Raw genomic sequence first — 20,371 nt, 5'->3', positions numbered from 1 at the left:
CCCAGCTGCAGGCAACTGGTAACACTAGTACTGGAAGGTGCAGAGCATTCAGAACTAAAAGTCCCAGAACTAGCTGCTCTATTTCAACTTGCTGGCAGAAAGTAGAAGGGGTGAATATGTAGCAGAAGAAGCATGAAAAGCTTAGAGCTTGGAGAAAGAAACTACCCAGCTCTTCAGTACACTACTTCAGTACTCTGTACCGGAGGATCACATAAGGTACTTCTCTAACACTGTGCTAGCCATGGAAAAAAGTACTGCTGCTAGGAAGGCACTAACCTCAAACTCAGAGAACTGAAAACAAACTTAAGGCAAATTAAGATGTACTTACCTTTAGCTTCCTTCTAGCATTGAACTTTCTCAAGCATTCCACAGTCTCCTGCCTGTGCATCATCGATGCGACAGTGGATCGTTGCTGAAAAACAAACAGCAGAAGATCAAGAACATGCCCATACCAAATCAGCCAGGGAAGTTTATTCCACTTGCACTGATCAGTCAAGACATTCAAGCTGACATGGCCAAGCCTCTCACCACTGCATGGCTGCAAAACACTTGCAACTGGTTCATAACTTGAGAACTTCCATCAAGACACATTAAATCAAGGTGGGCTATTACAGGACTGTGCCCAAGAAATTTATGATTGAGGCACAGATGAGAATCAGTGCTCCCTGCCTTTCAGGCACACGCAAGATTTAAGGTAGTAAGAAGACAAAGCCAACAAATGAACAAGCATACTCATGGGGAACCGAGTTAGAGGCACTCTAGAAAAGACCTAGGCTGCATTAGTTACAGCTTGAAAGGGAAATTTCAAGCAGTAAGTGAATACTTGTGATCAGCAGCCTTCCTGGACATGGCAACCCCCTGAATGTAAGAGGTTGACTAGCAGAGGCTTTGGCATCTTTGTATCAGTATTGCAGAAACAGATTCTCAGTGTGTAAGAGAAAAGATAATGTATTTCTATTGTATCAATGCAAAAAAATGAGCATAAAATCTCTATCCCGTGATACACATCTGTCATCCACAGCAGACTGGGATCCCATCAGCTGCAAAAAGACAACTTCCCAGAAGTGCTGCAGTCATTAAGACCACATGAGGAAATCAGAGACTGATACTGCCAAGCATTTAGAGCACATGAGGAAGTCAGTGACTAATGCCAAAGTAGCTGTTGCTCTTGCATAGAACCACAAGCCTGAATTCTCTTTACAAGGATAGTGGGTGAATTTCTAACCTGGCAGATAAGTGTGAACAGAGTCTCCACTAACTTTCTCTTGCTTGGAAAGAATTCTGCAATACCCAAAAGAACTGTAAACCATGCTTATGTTCAGCTAGTTTATGGGAAGTCTCTGCTTTGATCCTACTGTCAAAGCTGGTCACCCACTGCAGTACACAAGGCAGCATGTGGGGAGAATGTAGCCGAAGTGTCCTCAAACAACTGGTGGTCACTGTTCATCCAGCCTCCTCAGGAGAGACAGTAATCTCCAGTTGTTCGATGTGAGCTTACAAGAGTCAGGACACATACTTCAGAAGTTCAGTGATGCTAAGAAACTCAGTGTCTCAGATAAACTTTTAAGATTTCCTACAACATTTACTTTAGAGCGGCCGTCCATCTCCAGAGAGGAAACATACATTGTGCACCCAGGGACTGCAAAGCAAAGGGAATCAACAGACTCGACAGGAAGCAGTTTCAGTGAGAGGCTGACATGGCTGGAAAGTGAACTGAAACTCCCCCTAGCTCAGAGAAGAAAAGTTGCCACAGGGAGTGGGCTATCATAATACAACTTTGGCTACAGACATTGGGAGGAAAGTTGTATTATACAGGAACTGCAATGGTTTACAAGCATGCAAGGAGAAAAAAAAAAAAATGTAGTCTCAGCTATTGTGAAGTTTTGACTTCCAAGGAACTTGCATCATTTTACAGCAGACACTCCTGTTAGACACATGTTCACATAAGTAAGTTTAAATTGATAATCTGTTGATTTGTGGTAGAAGGACACTACCACCACAGTTTCTCAAGAACAAATGAGCAAAGGAACACACTAGACCCATCCCAGAAGTATGCTGTGGTATTACAAGAGCATCTGGTTAGACTTAGGTGAAACTATTTTATCCTGCAGAGATAAAAGTGCATCACTGCTGCTCTCCCCTATGCCCACACCCAGCTATGTTCTGGGATTTCCTTGCCAACTACAAAAGATGAAAATACTTATGTGTGAGGTCTGGCAAGGCAGAAACTACGTACACAGAACAGCAAAAGATTTTTTGCTGATTTCAATTTACAGCCAATTAAGCTACAGCATAGCAGAAATGTCCCAAATATTGCAAAGATGCTATGCCATAAACTGAAACAGAGATGAAGAACAAAATGGTCCTAAAACTTTTGTCTGATGCCAAACTCCATTTTACACTTTAGGATGATATGGATTGGAAAAGATGTGGGAAAAAAACAGAAACTATGGACACTGACAAAATTCCAAAAGAATAGGGGATTTTCTTTTCTACTGTGTCAATAAAAGCACCACAGCATGACAAAGTTGGCTTGTTGAAGGTCAGTATCCAAAAAAATCATAATTTGAAATATTTGAAATATTCTGGGTTTTTCAAGTCTTCCTGGCATGTCCATTCAAGGTAAACCCCAAATCAACCTGTAATAAGGAGAACACTTACACAAACCCATGGGTGTTTGAGAGCCTGGTCAGCTGTGATGCGCTTTGCTGGGTTTATTGTCAGCATCTGGTTGATCAAGTTCTTGGCTTCAGGAGTCACAGTGTCCCACTCAGGTGATGGGAACTAAAAGAGGAATAAGGAACAGATGATGAACTGAGTAGAAATATCTTCTACTAGCAGAAGACACTCTCCCCTGCTACACAGCTAAATCCCAGACTTTGCCCCTTTGATACCAGGGCTAACACATTTGCTAAAACCACCAATTTTTGTGAAAACCCACACTGAACAAAAATAATCCAGAATCCAGCAAATGAATGGTACCAGTCAGCAGGACACATGTGTACCATTCACCAGACATAAGCAAGAAGATTAAGAGTTTAAAAGCCTTTTAGGAATAAGTCAGACCTTTAAATTTCTTTCACAGTCAACAGTCAAAAAAGTAAAGTCACAGATCTTTTTTACTGAGTTCTTACATGAAAAACACAGGCACTATCTTTTTTTACCCCACCTGTCTCTTTCTCCAGCATGCTAAAAGCTGTAACAGCTTACGGAAAATCACAGTTAACTACAGCAAAACTGCATGAAAGCAAAACCCACTAACAGAGAACACCCCATCAGGTACACTTTTTCCACCACAAAACACAATATCCTGGAACAATACCAGTCACTCAGGTGTAGCAACCCACCAGCAAGTTGTTACCAACCACCTACCACAACAAGATCATTGCCTGGGGAGCAAGAGAGATGTAACAGTGGATGGGAATACAGAAGCATGAAAACAAAGAAAAGAATTTCAAGTATTTCAGCTGCTGATCATCCATGAGGGGTAACTGCTTTCTGCTATAATTCCAATAATGATAAAGATGAGATATTTACACCATCCTGCAGATGCTTGCATGTGGTTTGGGTGACAGCATGCTGAGATTAAATCCTACAAATCTACTGTACAAATACAGGTGAACTTCAGAACACAAATATGCTGTTGGGGTAAAGCTCCCCATCTTTAAGTGGGAGAAAAAAAATTGATTTATCCTGAAAACATTTCCTTACAGTACTACATTCTTTAGAAAAAGTTTATTTCATCTTTTTTTCTCCTGCTTTTTTATGGCTTTACTCAGTTGGGTCATAACAATACACGTGCCGTATTTGATTTGCTTATAATTTTATTTCTGCATTCGCAGGCATCGGTAAGGCATTATACAATTTGTTCTGCAAACATTGCAAGAGGCTACTCAAAAATCATAATACTGAGGTTTCAAGCCAGGACACCTTCCCCACACCTGAACTCTGAAGTATTCATGATAGTGTCTTGCAAAACACCTACCCAACAGCACAATGTGGAAAAAAAAAAAAAAAAACTTCACTGTTGGCACTTCCTCTCTGGTCAAGGGAGAACAACAGACTGGTCCTGGCATACAGGGCCCTCAGTGCTGGGTAAGGACACCAGGGGCAGGTGCATCAGTAAAACTTGAGCAGTTTTCTATCAGGCTAAACGAGGCAAGAATCTACTGAAATTTGTTCACAAAAGATAAGAATTCAAAAACAATAGATAATAAGGAGGGATCAGGCACTTCACTCTTCATGACTTACAGGAAGATGTACTTAACCCCTGAAAATCCCCATTGATATAATTAGTGCAAAAATGCTTCAAATAAGAACAAGCAACACAAAAACTAGAGGGACAGCAAGGCAAGTCCATTTAAGGCTATCAAGTACAAAGACATTGCTTTGCTTTCACTCAGGAAGCCACTGAGCCAGAACACAGGCAGACCTTTGTTCTCACCAGTACAGTTGCTCTCATGGTCTCAAGCACAGAAGCTGGGAAGTAACTGGCAGAAGGAGTCTAGCAGAACCCTCACCTTTTGGGGTTTTATTTTTGTTTAATACGAACCACAAGACAGCCTACAAAATGAATTCCCCAACTTCCTCTTGATATTCATGACCACAGGCTTCAAGCTAGGATTTCTAGGAGCTCCTTCTTCCTTCTCAAGCCTCTCCTTACATGGAAGAATTTATGTCAAACATTAAAGCTGTGGTACCCAAACCACATTTTATACCACCTTTGCTTCCCTCAGTACTAACCTCCTTGCTATTCCTCTTTCAGGCACTTTTTACACCTCAGTTTGGCCATGTGCTAAGAAGTATTCCATGAATTAGTTGGCTTTTTACCAGAGCCTCCAACCCACCATGCTGATCCCCACCGCAATGCCACCCCTCAAACAGCCCCCACTATTCAGTCTTCTCACTGGGCTCCATGATTTCCATGGACTATGGAACAGAGGAGACCAAAGACCATAATTTAAGCTATTATTCTACAGAATAGATCCCCATACTTTTCATTAGGCCTTGATAAAGACAAGCTCCTTCATTCTACCTTCCCTCTACTCCACTGAAAATGTTAGCATTGGCTAATCTGCAACACTTTGTTGTAAAATTGTGGTAAATTACTAGAAGACACCATTTCCCACCCTCTGCATTTCCCTAGTGAGTGTCAATGTCCTAGTGCCCACTGTGATGCTTTCCACATGTCCCCTCAGTAGCCCCAAACAGGACTGTATCCCAGGCAGTGAAGACAAGGAGATGTATGAGCACATCATACGTCACTTTGCACAGAAGCTTGGGGCCTGCTGCTGGACGCCAGGTAAGATAGTGCCATGTTTTGGATGGCTTCTACACCCATGCAGGTACTCGGCAAGAAAGTGCCCTTACGTCATAGGCTCCGGCTTTGATCTGCTGATAGAGTTTGTGCTGATCTTCATCCCAAAAGGGAGGGTACCCCACTAGTAATATGTACAGAATCACTCCTGGGAGGGAGAGACACAGATACACTCTGGTTAGGCTAATATGCCAATTATTCCTTCAGCCCCTCTTCCTTCCCTCTTGACAGTCCCCAAGGCAATGATTGCTCCATATCTTCATTTGCCATCATATTTAGCCTTCTGAGATAGCAAAACAGTACAAACCTGTCATCTGCTGAACCCCACCCTGGCACTTCATGTTCAGCTCTTAATGCCAGTGCCAGGAGCTAGAACGAGCTGCACGATGTCCTTCTACCCTCCCCTGGCTACCATGGCTGGCAAGCCACAACTCCCAGCTGCTCTCAGAGTAGGATGAAGCCACATCTCCTAGGGTTCCTGGGCAGCAAGGGACACTTCAGGAAAGACTCTGTTTTCAGATGCTTACTGTGCATGGTGTTGGGACAAAAATGACACTGACAAAGCTGACTCCTGGCCTGCAGAGAACCATTTAGTCCATGTCAGGCAACACTGATATCATACATCTTTAAACTTATCAGTCCCAGATACATTTACACTTACATTTTTTCTTTTAGAAAAATCATCCCTCTTCAGTATTTCATCTTCTACGTAGTTAGTGAAATAGGAAATTGCTACAGTTATCTAAACAACTGACTCTGCAAAGCATAGACAGGTCCTATCTCTGGAGTCTCAAACATCTGCTAGATAGCCTGAGGAAAGGATTAGGAGCCAGAATCAACTGAGTTCAGGCTCCAGTATTCATTCCATCTACACCATTGAGGTGCTTATCCTCCATTGTGCCTTCATGTCTCCACCCAGTAAAAAGGAGCACTGTGCACCCTCCCAGCAATAGGCTACAAGGAATCACCCTTTTACATGGAATGATGTTGTTTAAGTGTAAAACATTTTGCCAGAATCTTACCACATGCCCATATATCCACTGGTTTTCCATAAGGATCTTTTCTTAAGACTTCAGGGGAGAGGTAGCCTGGAGTACCAGCAAACCCTGCCAGGAAATGGATGACATGAAGTACTTACAGTACCCAAGCAGAAGAGATCTTGCCATATCACAAAATCTACTAGTGGTAACTAAAAAATTCCAAACCCCATCTCTCCCACCCTTCATCTCATATTAGCTAGAGATGTCTCTTGGTAAACCGACAAAAAGAGGCAAAACCCCCCCAAATAAAATAGAAAAATCAGATGGGATCCAGTGCCTGTATATTGCAAGAAAAACAGACAAGTTAGAGGGACCATGCCAACCAGCTGGGCACAAACTTGGATGCCAGGACTTATAGCATTGTTACATCTAATGCCTTGGAGTTTGAAAACACGAGACACAGATGGGACACATCCCATTGCCACATGGTGTGGGGAGACCAGGAGAAGAAGTCATCTTTCCAGAATCTCTGCAGCACTGCAGAGTCTCAGAGCTGATGTTTAGCCTGAAAAGGTCTCATTTCTAATTATGTTTTAGCTAAACAAAGATAAGGGCAGATCCAACTGTGCCTGAGGAAGGCCAGGTCAAATGCATTTCTGTAAAGTGACTGAACAAAATTCCAGATGTCTACACTTCTGAGCAGTAGGAAAGTTCAGATCAGGGTCTAAACTTAGCAGCTGCATTCACCTCTGACACTAGCATCCACTGTAAACAGAGAAGAAAAATAGAGAAACACATAGCCATTTTTCTGTCTTTATTTATCAGTTTTTCCTCTATTGCACCTAGGCTTGTGCCTAAGACCCAGAGGCTGACATGCTTGAAAAAGAAGCAGCCAAGTACACAGAAGTGTGCTGGAAGAGCTGAGAGAAAATACTCAGGAGGATGCAACTCAACCAGCCACCAGGAAACAGGGGAGCAAATGTGGGAAAGCTCAGTCTTACCAAACCAGGCCTGCTGCTCTCCCTGGACTTCTATAGCCAGTCCGAAGTCAGCCAGTTTGACAGCAGCACCCTTACATTTACTCGCTAGTAGTAAATTTTCAGGCTGAGGAGAAGAAAGAAAAAAGAAAGTAAGAATGAAAGACTGATCCTTGTTAAAGCCTCTGAGTATTCACATCACTGAATTGCACCTGCTGACAGAATTTAGCACGCAGTACTAAACCTGTTCAGGGGAAGACACAACAGCAGCAACGAATGGCCTTGACCTAGAGTGGCAGAAAATTTTCAAGTCTAACACAAATCCTCTGGCTCCTCTGTGGGAGCTAGAGCCTCTTCCAAACCAGCCCATTACATGCTGACACAAGAGGGCACTGGCAGTACAGTTCCTGCAACACCTAAGCCAAAATTCAATTCTGCCCTCCTCAAAGAGGATAACTAGGGGGGAGGGGAAGGGGGTGGGGGAAGAAGGGAGGGACAATGCAGTAGATACAATCTGCAGTGATGTTTCTCCCCTTGAACATTAGACACTCCCCAAGGCACTGAAAAAGTAAATATGATGCTAATACAGGCTGCCAAATACACTGCTGTAATGTGGGAAGGCATCATCTGGCTAGGCAGCAGTTCTCATCCCTTACAGAAAAAGCCTCAGCCTCAAATTGGCATAAGCAGCACAGCAGTGAGTATTCTTGTAAGCAGTTTTTTCATGCTACACATTTACAGCAGCATAAAGTATTCTGTCTTGCTCCTGCTGCCATCACCTATACAAGAAGCAGCCATGTCACTTCCTCCATGTGCTGGGAAAGGGAAACAAGACTTTTGACCCTCACATTTCCACTTTGGATGAATCTCACTCAAACCATAATTCTGTTGTGCTCCAGCAGAGGACTTCAGCAGAAGGCTTAACACAACTCCAGAAACTGGACTGAGAATTGGCAGCTTTGAAGCACCAGAGCAGCTAGTTACATGGGACCCCTTGAAACCCCAAAGCTTTAAGGTGATGGCTATTATGGCTTTGCAGGAAAATCAACTTGAAGATAGGCAGGTCAAATGTGGTTTCTCATCCTATACCCTTCTCATCTTTTGTGCAATTCATATCAAGTTGATTTTTTAACTGAGCAGGATGGTAGTCTGGAAATCCAGAAACAGGAGCTTGTCTCAGTTTCACAAATCTGATGAAGGTCTTTTTTGCAGCCTGCTTACCATTTTCACCCCATAGCAACACTTTACCCCTGTTCTGCCTGACAGGCACAAGATGCTTTGCTCACTCATCTGTCTTAAACTACTGGGCATGTGCCTACTTCTGTTTTGAATGAAGGGAAAAAAGCTTTCTTCAACAGAATCCTTGCCATAAGCAGCATGGAAGGAGGGGGAACTGGGTCTCAATACATTTGGATGCCAGTGACTCTTCGCTATATGGGAAGGAGAAAAGATTGCAGTAATCAAGCTACACTAATGAAAATTCACCACTATCAACAAGACCCTAAAGCAGAAGACCAGTGAAATCTTCTGAAAATCCTTCCCAACTCCAGATCAAACCTGGGCTTAGCCTGACTAAGAAAGAGCAACATTTAAGACAGACTTGTGCTAGTTAAGCACTATTTGTAGCTCTATTTTAGAAACAAACACCTTAAGGCGAATGGTGCTTATCCATGTGCATGTTTGCCAACATATGGGTCGTCTCAGGTTTCACTTTTTGGTGAGGATGTGAATGCACTCCCTAATTTCTTACAGCCCCTATGGGCAGCTCAACATTTGACATCCTTTAATAGCATGTTATCCAAAAGACAGGCTTATGAAAGGGAGGTGCAAAAGACAAAACCTTACTTGAAGCAAGCTCTGCAGTTATTACACACTGACCCTGAAGGCCCAACTTTTGGCACGGATCTAAATACTAAACAAAAAACATAGGAACTTCCATTGCTAAAAGGAATAGTTACTCCACAGGCCTGGATAGCTTCAGTCAATCAGAGCAAGCAACAGAAGAAATGTATTAACTACAGCAGGCAGTGTCTAGCAGTTGATAAGTTCTAAACAAGTTGCTAGGTTTTGGAAGGAAACCAGATTATATCTGAACACAAGGAAAACTTCTTCTGTACTGGAAAACACTTCTGATTTTCACAGACTCCCTAATTTTGGGCAACAGTGCCTCTTGGATATTGCTTTTAATCAAGAGCAGCCACAGTTCACAGTAGATCATTTGCACTTTTTCACAGTGCTGTGAACCAGAAGGTCAAAAGTGTTGCATGGGAGTTTGCCAGAAACACAAAGGTTTTTTCACTAGATCAAAACACCAGAGGAACATTGTCACCAAGCTTGCAATGTGCTTTTATCTTGCTCTCTGCAAAATATTTTTCTACTTCCCCCTTGTACACTGTTGAACAAGCCCAAACCAACACTAGTAGCAGGTGTCATCCTGCATTAATTTAACTGGACCACTGGTGACCATCACCATTCCCACTTTAGACAGAGAGGGCTCCAGGGCACACAGACCTTCCCGCACAAATCTCTTCATTCTGGAGCCTGCCCAGCTCCCAGCACAGCTGCACAGTGTGGGAAGGGAGTTTAGGTGACTACATTGCAGAGGCTTTGGGGCTATAAATGTGTTGCAATGTGTCAAATGATTGATTTATCCAGTCTTTCACTGGCCAGCAGTTTTGGTTTTGGATTAAAAGTGCTTCTACTGATGAGAGAAGAAAGAAATGACACAAAAAATTCTTGTTGAACATCTCTGCCCTAGCGCAGTGGCATGTGTTTGGCAACACTGCAGAATAAAAATACACATGCTCTGTGCAGACAAACTCATCCTGGCAGATTGAACAAAGATTGCTCCAGGTCTCTAGAGATCTCTTCAATCACAAACTAGAAAGTGTCCTTCGTTATAATGAATCCTACCCAAGTTTCTCTGGAAGCATACTTCACTCCAAGATTCACAACTACTCCATCCTGGAGCTGCCTCAGAGAGGCTGAAAGTTGGCAAGGTTCACAAAGACTGAAAACTTCCTTGGGAGCTCAGCACACCCTCTAGAAAACTCTGAAGAATCGACTTCGTGCTTCAGGAACCCCTGAACCCAGTTCAAGTGAAAAAAAACCAACAAACCCAAATCAAAAAAAAAACCCCACACAAAAACCCCTGCCAGCTGACAACACAATATTCCTGTCTTGCCTCTTCCAGTGATCCCCTGGCTGCTCTCCTCAGACTACAGCACAGAGGAAACATTACCTTCAAGTCCCTGTGCACGATATCATGCTGGTGAATGTGATTCACACTCTCCAGTATCTGATGAATACAGTGGCTGCAAGATAAAAGGGAGAGACACACAAAGTTATGCACACACATTTAACATCTTGTCTCATCCCAGAACTATTTCCCTAACTTTTATATTTGTACTAGGGGGCATTCAAGATCCCATGCTGAATCTCTTCATCATGACCACTGGATGCCACAGCTCAGCTGAACAACCCCAGCCCTCCCAGCAACAGGATACCAAACATCCTTTCTGTAGCACAACCCCAAAGCCTCTCTCCTACCTCCCATCATTTCCTTCCTTCTCTTCCCATCACACTAAGCCTCTCACTTGTTCCTTCAGCCAACAGTGCCCACCCCACACAGAACAGCCAAGGCATCCTAGTATCTTCAAACAGCAGCTGAAATTGTGCAAGCAAGACCAAATTGCTCCAGGAAACATTCCACTGGGCTAGTCCTGAGCAAAGAATAAACTTTGGGAGAGCAGCAGCCTCCCCCAGCAAATTCAGGATGACGACGCCTGGGCGCCTGCCAGTTTGCAAAGCTTTCAGACCAGCATCTCAAGCACTTTATATACACAATGTGCACACACGCCCGCTTGCTGGGTGCCTTTTAAGTACAGATCCCACTTAAGGGGTTAGTAATCTGAAAAGCAGACTCATTCCGTTAAGTGCAGCGTGCTGCACTCCCCCAGCTCACAGAAAACCCTGTCCCTGCCATTCTCACTGCTGTAAACCACAGGGATAAAACCAAGATGTTATTTACACCTGTTGCATAATGACAGCACAACCCGCCCATGGGTGAGATTCCAGGTTGGAACCATCTCTTCCACTAAACATTTACTCAGCTCCCAAGGGTGAATGTGGAACGGAATAGGGATTTTGACAACTATGGCTGGGCAGTAAGCATGCAGATGTGGACAACTCAGAGAGGTCTATGTCCTAACTGCAGAACCTCTCAGACACTTCACTGACTTCTACAAATCTAAGAGGAACAAATTTGAAATCAGTGAAATATTTGAGGGAAGGAAAAAAGGCTACAGGAAAAGATGGGAAGAGGGTGAGGAGAAGAAGAGGAGAGGAGGTGCAGCACTGTGTATTTGCTACCCCCACCCCTCTGGAGCTGGCAGTATGATCCTCAGGATCGGAATCCATGAAAATCTCCCTGCTCCCAAAACAAAAATGTATAATTAGAACAGAGCTGAGTCTGAGCGAGAGAGATTTTCTGGCCAAAAATGGCAAAAGTGTGAGGTGCCCCAGGCGAGCCAAACACGGCGGATTGGCACGGACCTCACTCCCTCAGACTGCTCTGGAATTCAGCACAGCATGGGGAGAGAAAGGGAGGAGTTTCATTCTGTCATCTTGTGGGCACTTGGGGACCTGACCAGCTGACAGTCAGAGGGCTGAGCACCCTAAGGAGGGCTAACAGAGCAACAGACAGTCCTCCTTTTCCCCTAACCCTGCCATAATTTTCCTAAGCAGTGTCAGTCACTGACAGCTCTTGAGCACTTCAGGGAACAGGCACTGGCAAGAGGAACAGGGGAAGAATTATGATTGATAACCTCAAAACTTCCCAACTTCAAGGCAGAGTGGCATGATTGACTGTGTATCCATCTGAGATGCTGTGCCTACAAGATCTCTACACCCCAGTGAAAACATATACGGGGTTCTCAGACCTCTCTGCCAGGAGCTCCAGCAGAGCTGGTGAGTTCACTGGCCTTCCCAATCACCAGACGGCTCCTGGCAGAGCACGCAGGGCAGTGCCTCATTTGAAAGTCTGCAATGCCCAGAAGACAGAGGCTGTAAGTGAACCACGGGGAAAGCAAATAAGTGCCTGCAGACTCCATCAGCAGTACCTACACTAACACGCCAGGTCATGCTCTCTTTCCTTCCTTGCACTCAGTAGCAGCTTCCTCATAGTACTGCCTACCAAACTCAACCTGCCACAGTACCCACTACTTCCTTCTTACTCCTGTCTTCTCATGGCTCCCCTAATTCCTGCTTCAGCAAGGGTTAGTATGGGATAAGAACATGACTGCAGAATAAGCAGGGTGAAATGTCACCACTGGGCCACGCCCAGGCCACACAAAAGCAGAACAGGAGTGGCCTAATCCCGGCTTTGATTTCAGATGCTGCATGTCCAGCAGATGGATGGGTCAGACAACACCCTCAGCTACTGCTGCACATAGCACCCACTCTGTATAAACAGGAACAAGCACATGCCACTTCAGGAAGCTCACCCGTGGGGGAGAGGGGAGACATTCAGGAACAGAAGGGCATAACTCTAAAGCTTTTTAACATTAAAATATGAAGGTTGCTCTCTCATATTGTGCCTTTTGTCACTGCACCGACCAGCTGACAGTCAGAGAGGGCTTCCACAGGAACACAGCTTTCAAAGTCTCCTCTCCTCACTGCCCTGTAAACCATTACCCAGACACAGGCAAATTGAATGGGTCTGCCCAACAGCAGTGGCACATCACTGGAAACCCTGCTAGAAGAAGAAGGCCAAGCAGGCAGCACTCTCACAGCTCTCCTTTATGTTTGCTCAGTAAGGACACACTGTCAACCACCCACCACAAAGACCAAATAGACAAAGCTGCTAGCAGTGGCTCTCCCAGCAAAGAGCACAGCATCTGCAAGTGGCAGAGACAGCAACGTCTGCAAGTGGGCAAGGGCTAGAGCTGTGCTGAGTCAGGCTGTCTGGTGACAATAAGTTCATGCTAATAGCAGAAAGAGGATGTGTTTTATCCAGACAAGGAGCAAGAGTGTTAGAACAAAGTCACACACAGACCAGCAGTCAGAAAACTCATTCCACTTGTATGTGTACATGGAACACACATGGAAGGGTCTGGAAACAGTCTTACCTGGCGTCTGCTTCACTGTAGTATTCTCTAGCAACAATATCCTCAAAGAGCTCCCCACCAGTAACCCTGGAGTGCAAAAGAACAAAGGATGTTACAGAGCCCATGCTTGTGCAGTTCAAGGCTGCACAGGATATATATGGCCACCCACCTGGGCCCTTTGCCGCAGCCCGCATGGGAAACTGTGTTACAGGGGAACCAGGATGGTTCTCCACCACTATGGCACCAGCACTGCCATATCCATGTGACTGACCCCTTGCACTGCCTTTTCACCAGCACTGTACAGGACACTGTTGACACACTGTGCACGCATTGCCCATACACCTTTGCTGAGCTTAGTGTATGCTGAGTTTAGGAAGGACACCCCTCCTCTGACCCCCATTGGGCTGCCTCAGAAACAAAAATCAAACAGTCTCCATACACAGGACAGACATTCTTTGTCATCCCACACTTACACCTGGTGCCAGGAGCCTTCCTGGTCTGTCCCCACCACACAGTCAATGGATTTTTGTCAAATAGGCCAGGGGTATTTACAGGTCTCAAAGAAGAAAGGGAGAATTATACTAATGCAGGTGCTTTTTATTCCACTCTTAGTCAGCCATCAATGTGCCTGCATCACTGGTGAAGCATCAGAGAGAGACACTTACAGATCAAAGACGAGGTAATGGAAACCTTCTTCTGAAATACTGTCATGGAGTCGCACTGCAAAAACATAATCAAGAAACAGAGATTTACAGAGCATGTAGCAAATACGACACTTCACAAATCAAACTCATGCACACAACCAAGTTGTCCCTCAACCCACTGAGTTTATTAATTCCCCATGCCCTTCACTCTGTGTGCTCCCTTAGTGACCTATTTCCTTCCGTTATCTCAAAGGAACAGATGGGTGTCCTTCACATACATTCACCCCTCTGCAGCGTCAAAACAAGCTCTGAGTATCTTTGACGTCCTGTTCATTCTTCCTCTCTAGTGTTTCAGTACTCTGCTTTCACATCTGCCAACTTTTTCCTACATGCTCATATTTTGGCATCTCTCCCCACCCATTCTTATTTCCTAAAACAAACCCTTTTCCAAGTCCCAAAACAAGCCCCCAGGCCATAAACTGACTTCTGACCCTACCTGCATGTCAGTACCATTGGTCTTCTTTCTGCCTTTTATCTGTAAGGCTCAATGATGCTCTCTTCTGTTACTTCTTTTTTCCTCACTTCATTCTGACTTACACTGCAAATCCTTACCCAAAATTTAGAACCAGCTTCTTGTCTCATTTTTATGACCTGCTTGTTTCCAAAGACATATCTGATCATATACCACTTCTCAAAATTTCATCCACCTCCAGCTTCCTTACCTAGCCCCCCTTAATAATGCTCCTATTGCCTAAATTAACATTCATCTTTTACCTTTCCATGTCCCAGGCCCATGATGGGTCACCTTCCCCTGATATTTTGGGATCTCTGAGGTTCTGTTCTCCTTTCCCCATGTTACACACAGGCAATGACTACTGCACCTATGCATTCAGCACGGTGCCATTTTCTTCTGTCTGAATCAAAATCTCAATTTCTTTGACCATTCTTGGATACCTAGGCACTATTGTAATCCAAGAGGAGAAACTTCATATTGCTATGTAAACCCTACTTTTTGCTTTTCTCCCCTGCTGCAGAACTTCACTCTTTTCCCTGCCAGTCAGTCGCAAGATAGCAATTCTCTTTGACTCAATTCCTAAACCTTCACATCCTGACTAGAACAAGATGTCTTCTTCACATGACCATCTCTAGTCTTTCCCTATTGATTCACCCAACTAAAGTAACTAGTTGAGACAAGACTGGGTCTCAGTCACTTTAATACCTTGTAATTGAGTATTGACCAAAGTAACATTGACCGTTCTCATTGTTACAAGAAAAATCTCATTATCCTGCTCTGTCACTTCAATGGTCCCTTTGCCTCCCTTCCCTATCTTCCATTCCACATAAAATACAGGTGACCTGTCTTGATTTTCCCAGCATCATGATTTTCTCTGTCAGTATCAAGAAGTCACTTTGCACCTCTTATCAGTGCATGACGTCAGCTACCATCACTGTCCTGTGAATGTTTCAAACTAGCACTTGGCACATATGGAACAGTTTTTGCACAGGTTGTCAGTGCTCTTCTCTACTCCTCCTTGCAACTCTCCTTTGTTAAGGCACCCTTCCACATGCACACAAATGCACTCAAACTTGAAAGAGAGAGTAGCACAGATGTGCAGAGACCACTGCCAGTACCCTTCCTCAAAGGATTTAATTCTTTCCTTGTTCTTTTTGCCTGTTGATTCCCATACTTTTCCTCCCTTTATCTACAAGCTCTCTGGTCCCTTGGCCAGTTTCCCCTCCTTAGCATTTCTACTACATATCCAACTGCAGGGGTTTGGGAGGAACACTCCATCCAGCAAAATGCTGTGAACAAGCCGGTACAGCATTCAGGTGCAACATGCTGTTCCTAATGCGTGAGAACAGAGACACCACCCTGACAAACTATGTTCCATAAATCACTTGCTGCAAACAAAAAATTCTTCCAAGTAAGCAGTTTTAGTTGGGTTTGTAATAACTTTATTGCAATACAAAATTGTGTTTACAAGAAAACTTGCCTCCTGAGCATTTGGCAGAAACCAGCAGAGGTGGCATTACGAAAATACAAGTGAGAAGAAAGGTATTTCCTAGGAGAGAAGATTTCCATTCAAGCCTGGAAACAAGATGGAAAGCAGCTGAAAAAGACACTTGGATTTCCAGGGCAGGGCAGTTTTCACTCCAGTGAAGGCTGTTTGAGGTGAAAGCAGGACAAAAGCACATCAACAAGAGCTGAAGCCCAGAACACAGGCAAAAGCCTGTGAAGAGACCTTATGAACAGATGGAGAAACTTCAAGGAAAGCTGAATGTACTAACAAGGTCATGTTTGGTGATGCTCGGTGGGCATGAAAAAGCATCCTCCTTCCTCTGGTACCTGAAAGGTCACCAAAGCATTGCAAGAAACACCAAGCACAGAGGAGAGAGGCATGAACGAGATCATGATGGAGGAGGAGTACAGCCACCAGCACATTGAGAACAGTGGCCATGAAAAAGGAACAGCAAACATGTCTGCAGGTAGAAGTGAGAAACAGTGAACGATAAACTTTGGCGCAAAGATTCGGGCAGCAAATTACATCAGAAAATAAACCACAAATGAGCTGATTGGTGCTATTTCTTTGTCCCGAGAAAAGCAATTTTGTCAGCTACATTATGAAAAGGGAAGGAAGTAGCAATTCAGCTGGCAGAGACTGGCAGAGGCAGCAAAAAGAGCCTTCAAGGACAGTAAAACACTACTTGCGTCCTTAGGTGAGGAACCATGACAGGAGGACAGAGACAGTTCATAAATACTGACGTTGTGCACCACCCTAGGGCTGCACAGCAAAAGAAGGCCTTGAAGGCAGGACACAGGTCATTAACTTAACAAGGGAACTGCCTCCTCACAACAACCTAGAATGATGCTAGAACAAAATCTGCCCAGGATTTAATCTGCTGAGGTAACAAAGCTCAGGGAGTAATGGCAGAACAGCAAAATCTAGAAAAGCTGTAGGAAAAATTACACCGGGCACCAGCACCTTGCGCATGAATAATTAGTGACAGCTCAGAATATTAAGCTTTACATGTGGAGGATGACAGCAATGAGGGAAGTCAAAAAGGACCAAAAAAAGTCTGAATATACCAAAACTCTTGTGACCCTCAATTCCAGCCCTAATATCATACCAGTGCAAAGAAAAAAAACAATCTTCAGTAGCAGAACAGAAATAAAACTAGTGTCCTTTCACCCTAAAGTTTTGTTTACCTACCCTCCTGCAGAGCCACAAGAGCTTTCCTGACCAGTAAGGAGACTGCAATGGACAGCTCTGAGGCCATGGTTCACTCTGCTGACATGCAACGTTAAAATACCCTGCTTTCTACTACAGTGCTAACTACCAGGGATGATTAGCTTAAAAACATGACCTACCTTTTGCAAAACTGTTCAACTGGTCCATGAAATGGCATATATTCAGAAGTAACTGAATAACAAAAAACATTTTAAAAGTTTCTGTGCCTCCTCTCCACTTTGGTTCACAAATATGATCCACATTGTGTGAATATTCACTATGAAGATACACTAACATCAGAAACCATCTGATACCTCCACTGTCCGGACAATATAGAGCCCTCTCTGCTTAAAGATAACCTGTGCAAGTGTCCTCCACCTGAAGGCAGAACACAGGTTCCTGAATGGCAAGTTCTAAGAGCAAAACTCAAGTACTGTGCTGTCCACTGTTTCAAACATCTTCCCATGAAAAGAGGATCTCATTTCTTCCACAGGCTGCTGGTCCTGACACACTGTCTAACAGCTCCATTACTACCACAAGTTCAGCTTTAACACAGCAGTTGAGCACAGCCTACAAAAGCTGCTCATATCTAAGTAAGCTGTTGACACGAGAGAGTGAAAAATATAATTATATGGAGACACTGGAGGGCAAAGTCCTCCCAAAACCTGATTATCCATAATAAGAAAAACAGAGAAATAAAAACAAAAGTATTCATCCAGTTAAACTTTCCTTCAAAAATATTATGGCATTCTTTTTTTTTTTTTCTCATCAGGGGACCAGTGATGCATGTGTCTAGCACGGCAGGCTAGACAAATGCACACATCACAAAAAGAGTCTCAAGTTCTAGCAAGAGAGAAGTTGCACAACAGTAACACAGTGTCTTCCAAAACACAACCACACTAAAAAGAGACCAGTATTTGCCAAGAAAGCTTATCTCACTCTATTCACCAGAAGATGAGGTGGATTATTTCTATTAGGTGATTCTGTTACCTGGAAGCAGCAATTCAAACCATATTTCCTTTGTAGCCAAACACTCTTAACACAGGGATTCTTATAGATGTAGGAAATTAGACCCTGCCAACACCACTCACAGCTGGATTCACCTGATGACTTTTCCCATTCAAAGATCTCTGATGGATGAAAGAGCATGTACTACAATGGTTAGGTTCACAAGAACAGAGAGGGGTGTAAGAAAGAAAACAGAAGCAAGTCAGACAACAAGGCACTAAATCAATTACAGAATATGGTGAAAGACTTCACACAGTTTTATTCAGGGGGAAAAAAAAAGGTGCCATCCACACACACAAAAAAGAGGTTTTGTAGAGTTCACAAGCACATCTAATTTTGTAAGACTGACAAGGCTTACAGGTAACTTTTGAAATAATACCTAAAAATCCCCAGAGCACTAGGTGAGCACTGCCAGAATAAATGCTGTCCAAAGGAGCAGCATCAATTACAGACTGGTAGGTAGAAACCTTTCCAACAAAACCAGCTGCTCAGTCAGCAGAAAGTGTGCATCACCACTTGGATGATATCTCCAAGAAGCACATAGATTCTGGGAGGAATAAGCAGTGGTTTCAGTACAGCATCTTGATGAAATGTTTTCAGCAACTCACAAAAAACCCCTTTTTTTAATGTATCTCCTGAATCTGGTACTGCAGTGGTACTCCACCAAGGGTGATGAGAGTCTGCTACTCAAAACTGTCCCTCCGATTTTAAATGCACACATGTAACTGCACTGTTAAAGAACTGTGAGGCATCACAAGACACAGCCTAGCTAACTGGTTTAAGCATCCTTCTCTTCCCTCAGTCTCCTCTCCAGCCTTATCCTATGTAAACTGATTTTACCTGTTCAGGAAGCATCTCCCACAAAGCTGGCCTTTTGGAAAAGAAACTAACAACAGAAAAACAGCAATACCAAATGGCTCCCTTTCCCCAGAAACTCACATCTTCAGCACAGCCTGATGCAAGTTAGGCACGTTTTTTTCCGTCTTGTGCGGATGTGTGTGTCAGGTCCGAGGCCCTAACGCAATCGAGAGCATTTGCAAAGAGCCTGAGACCGCACTGAGTGGCTCAAGGGGACTTGCTGTGGTTACTGAACCTAACAGCAGCTGTGTACCAGGAGTTCAAGCACTTTCTAAGAACATCTGCTGTGAATATTACTTTCCCCTGCCTGCTGTCTTCAGAGTCTCAATGGAAATCTTGCCTCAAGAACAGAACTTCAAGCTGCTACTTCAAAGTGTTTCAAAATCCTTGTGCACTTACATTTTTTATTTTAGAAAGAAATAATACTAATAAGCTATTATATTAACTAGAGAAAATTAGGCATTTTAGTGAAAAACAGCAATGCAGTAACAGTTATGTCATATGGTTTGCATTCCATGCCTGAACAAAGTGACCCTGTATAGACAGGCACAGCTCTATGATGCCTGAGTGTGATACGAACCAACAGAACATAAGAGGAAAATCTCCTTCATAACAAACTGCACCAGCCTAACAACCAATGCAAATCGCTGCTGAGTCACGCAAAGCAAGGCTCTGTGAATGCAAAAGTTGAAGTGAATCATGAAGAAATCAGAAAAGATCTTTCAAATTTTATAAAAACCCAGCCGAACTACAAGAACATTAGACATTGAAAAGCAACAAGCATCTCATCTTTAAAAGGTCATATCCTAAAAGGCTAATTGGTACTAGGGTCACAAACACAGAATATGCCTAGCCTAGCTTTGACCCACATCTCCCTTTCACTCTGTCCAGTGTGCTGAATATTATTATCTTTCTACTCTTATGTCAAGCACAACAGGCCAGGAGCATTTGTACCTGCCACATAAGCCCCAGGATGAACATTCCCTGTATCCCATATCCACAGAAAACAGTGGAGCAGGGCTGCACAGGGGCTTCGCCCTTGGTTGGGGCAGGCATGTTAACACAGGGTGACTTCTGGCAACTTGCTGCAAGTAAATATCTTAGAGCAAAGAAGTTTCCAAAGTCACAACAAAAAGCAAGCACAGAAGCAGAATTTCATAGGACAATTCCCAGTATCTTCATGTGGCAATCACTCATCTCTGCTTAGGAAAAGGTAACATGGGCTGAAATAGGCTTGCTCCTACACACCA

The 20,371-nt window shown here is 43.8% G+C and overlaps 1 protein-coding gene across 27 annotated transcripts in view; it reads right to left on the bottom strand.

Moving 5' to 3' along the window:
• The window catches only part of CAMK2G (calcium/calmodulin dependent protein kinase II gamma), a 207,425-nt gene that overhangs the window by 36,606 nt on the left and 150,448 nt on the right, over positions 1-20,371 (bottom strand). For 26 of the 27 annotated variants that reach the window (XM_042018636.1, XM_042018644.1, XM_042018651.1 and 23 more), the window contains exons 4-11: positions 14,047-14,101; positions 13,403-13,468; positions 10,516-10,588; positions 7,299-7,401; positions 6,340-6,423; positions 5,371-5,465; positions 2,662-2,784; positions 329-412 (exon numbers count right to left, since the gene is read on the bottom strand). In XM_042018636.1, coding sequence (XP_041874570.1) covers positions 329-412; positions 2,662-2,784; positions 5,371-5,465; positions 6,340-6,423; positions 7,299-7,401; positions 10,516-10,588; positions 13,403-13,468; positions 14,047-14,101 — 683 coding nt within the window. The remainder of the gene's footprint in view (positions 1-328; positions 413-2,661; positions 2,785-5,370; positions 5,466-6,339; positions 6,424-7,298; positions 7,402-10,515; positions 10,589-13,402; positions 13,469-14,046; positions 14,102-20,371) is intronic. The other variant, XM_042018655.1, reaches the window with a different exon arrangement.

The sequence above is a fragment of the Corvus kubaryi genome, unplaced genomic scaffold (assembly GCF_017639235.1).
Source record: "Corvus kubaryi isolate FWS band 111438036 unplaced genomic scaffold, C.kubaryi_AGA036_p1.0 138, whole genome shotgun sequence".
NCBI lineage: Eukaryota > Metazoa > Chordata > Aves > Passeriformes > Corvidae > Corvus > Corvus kubaryi.
The sequence above is the reverse complement of the archived record's forward strand: the minus strand, read 5'-3'. Positions and strand labels throughout refer to the sequence as shown.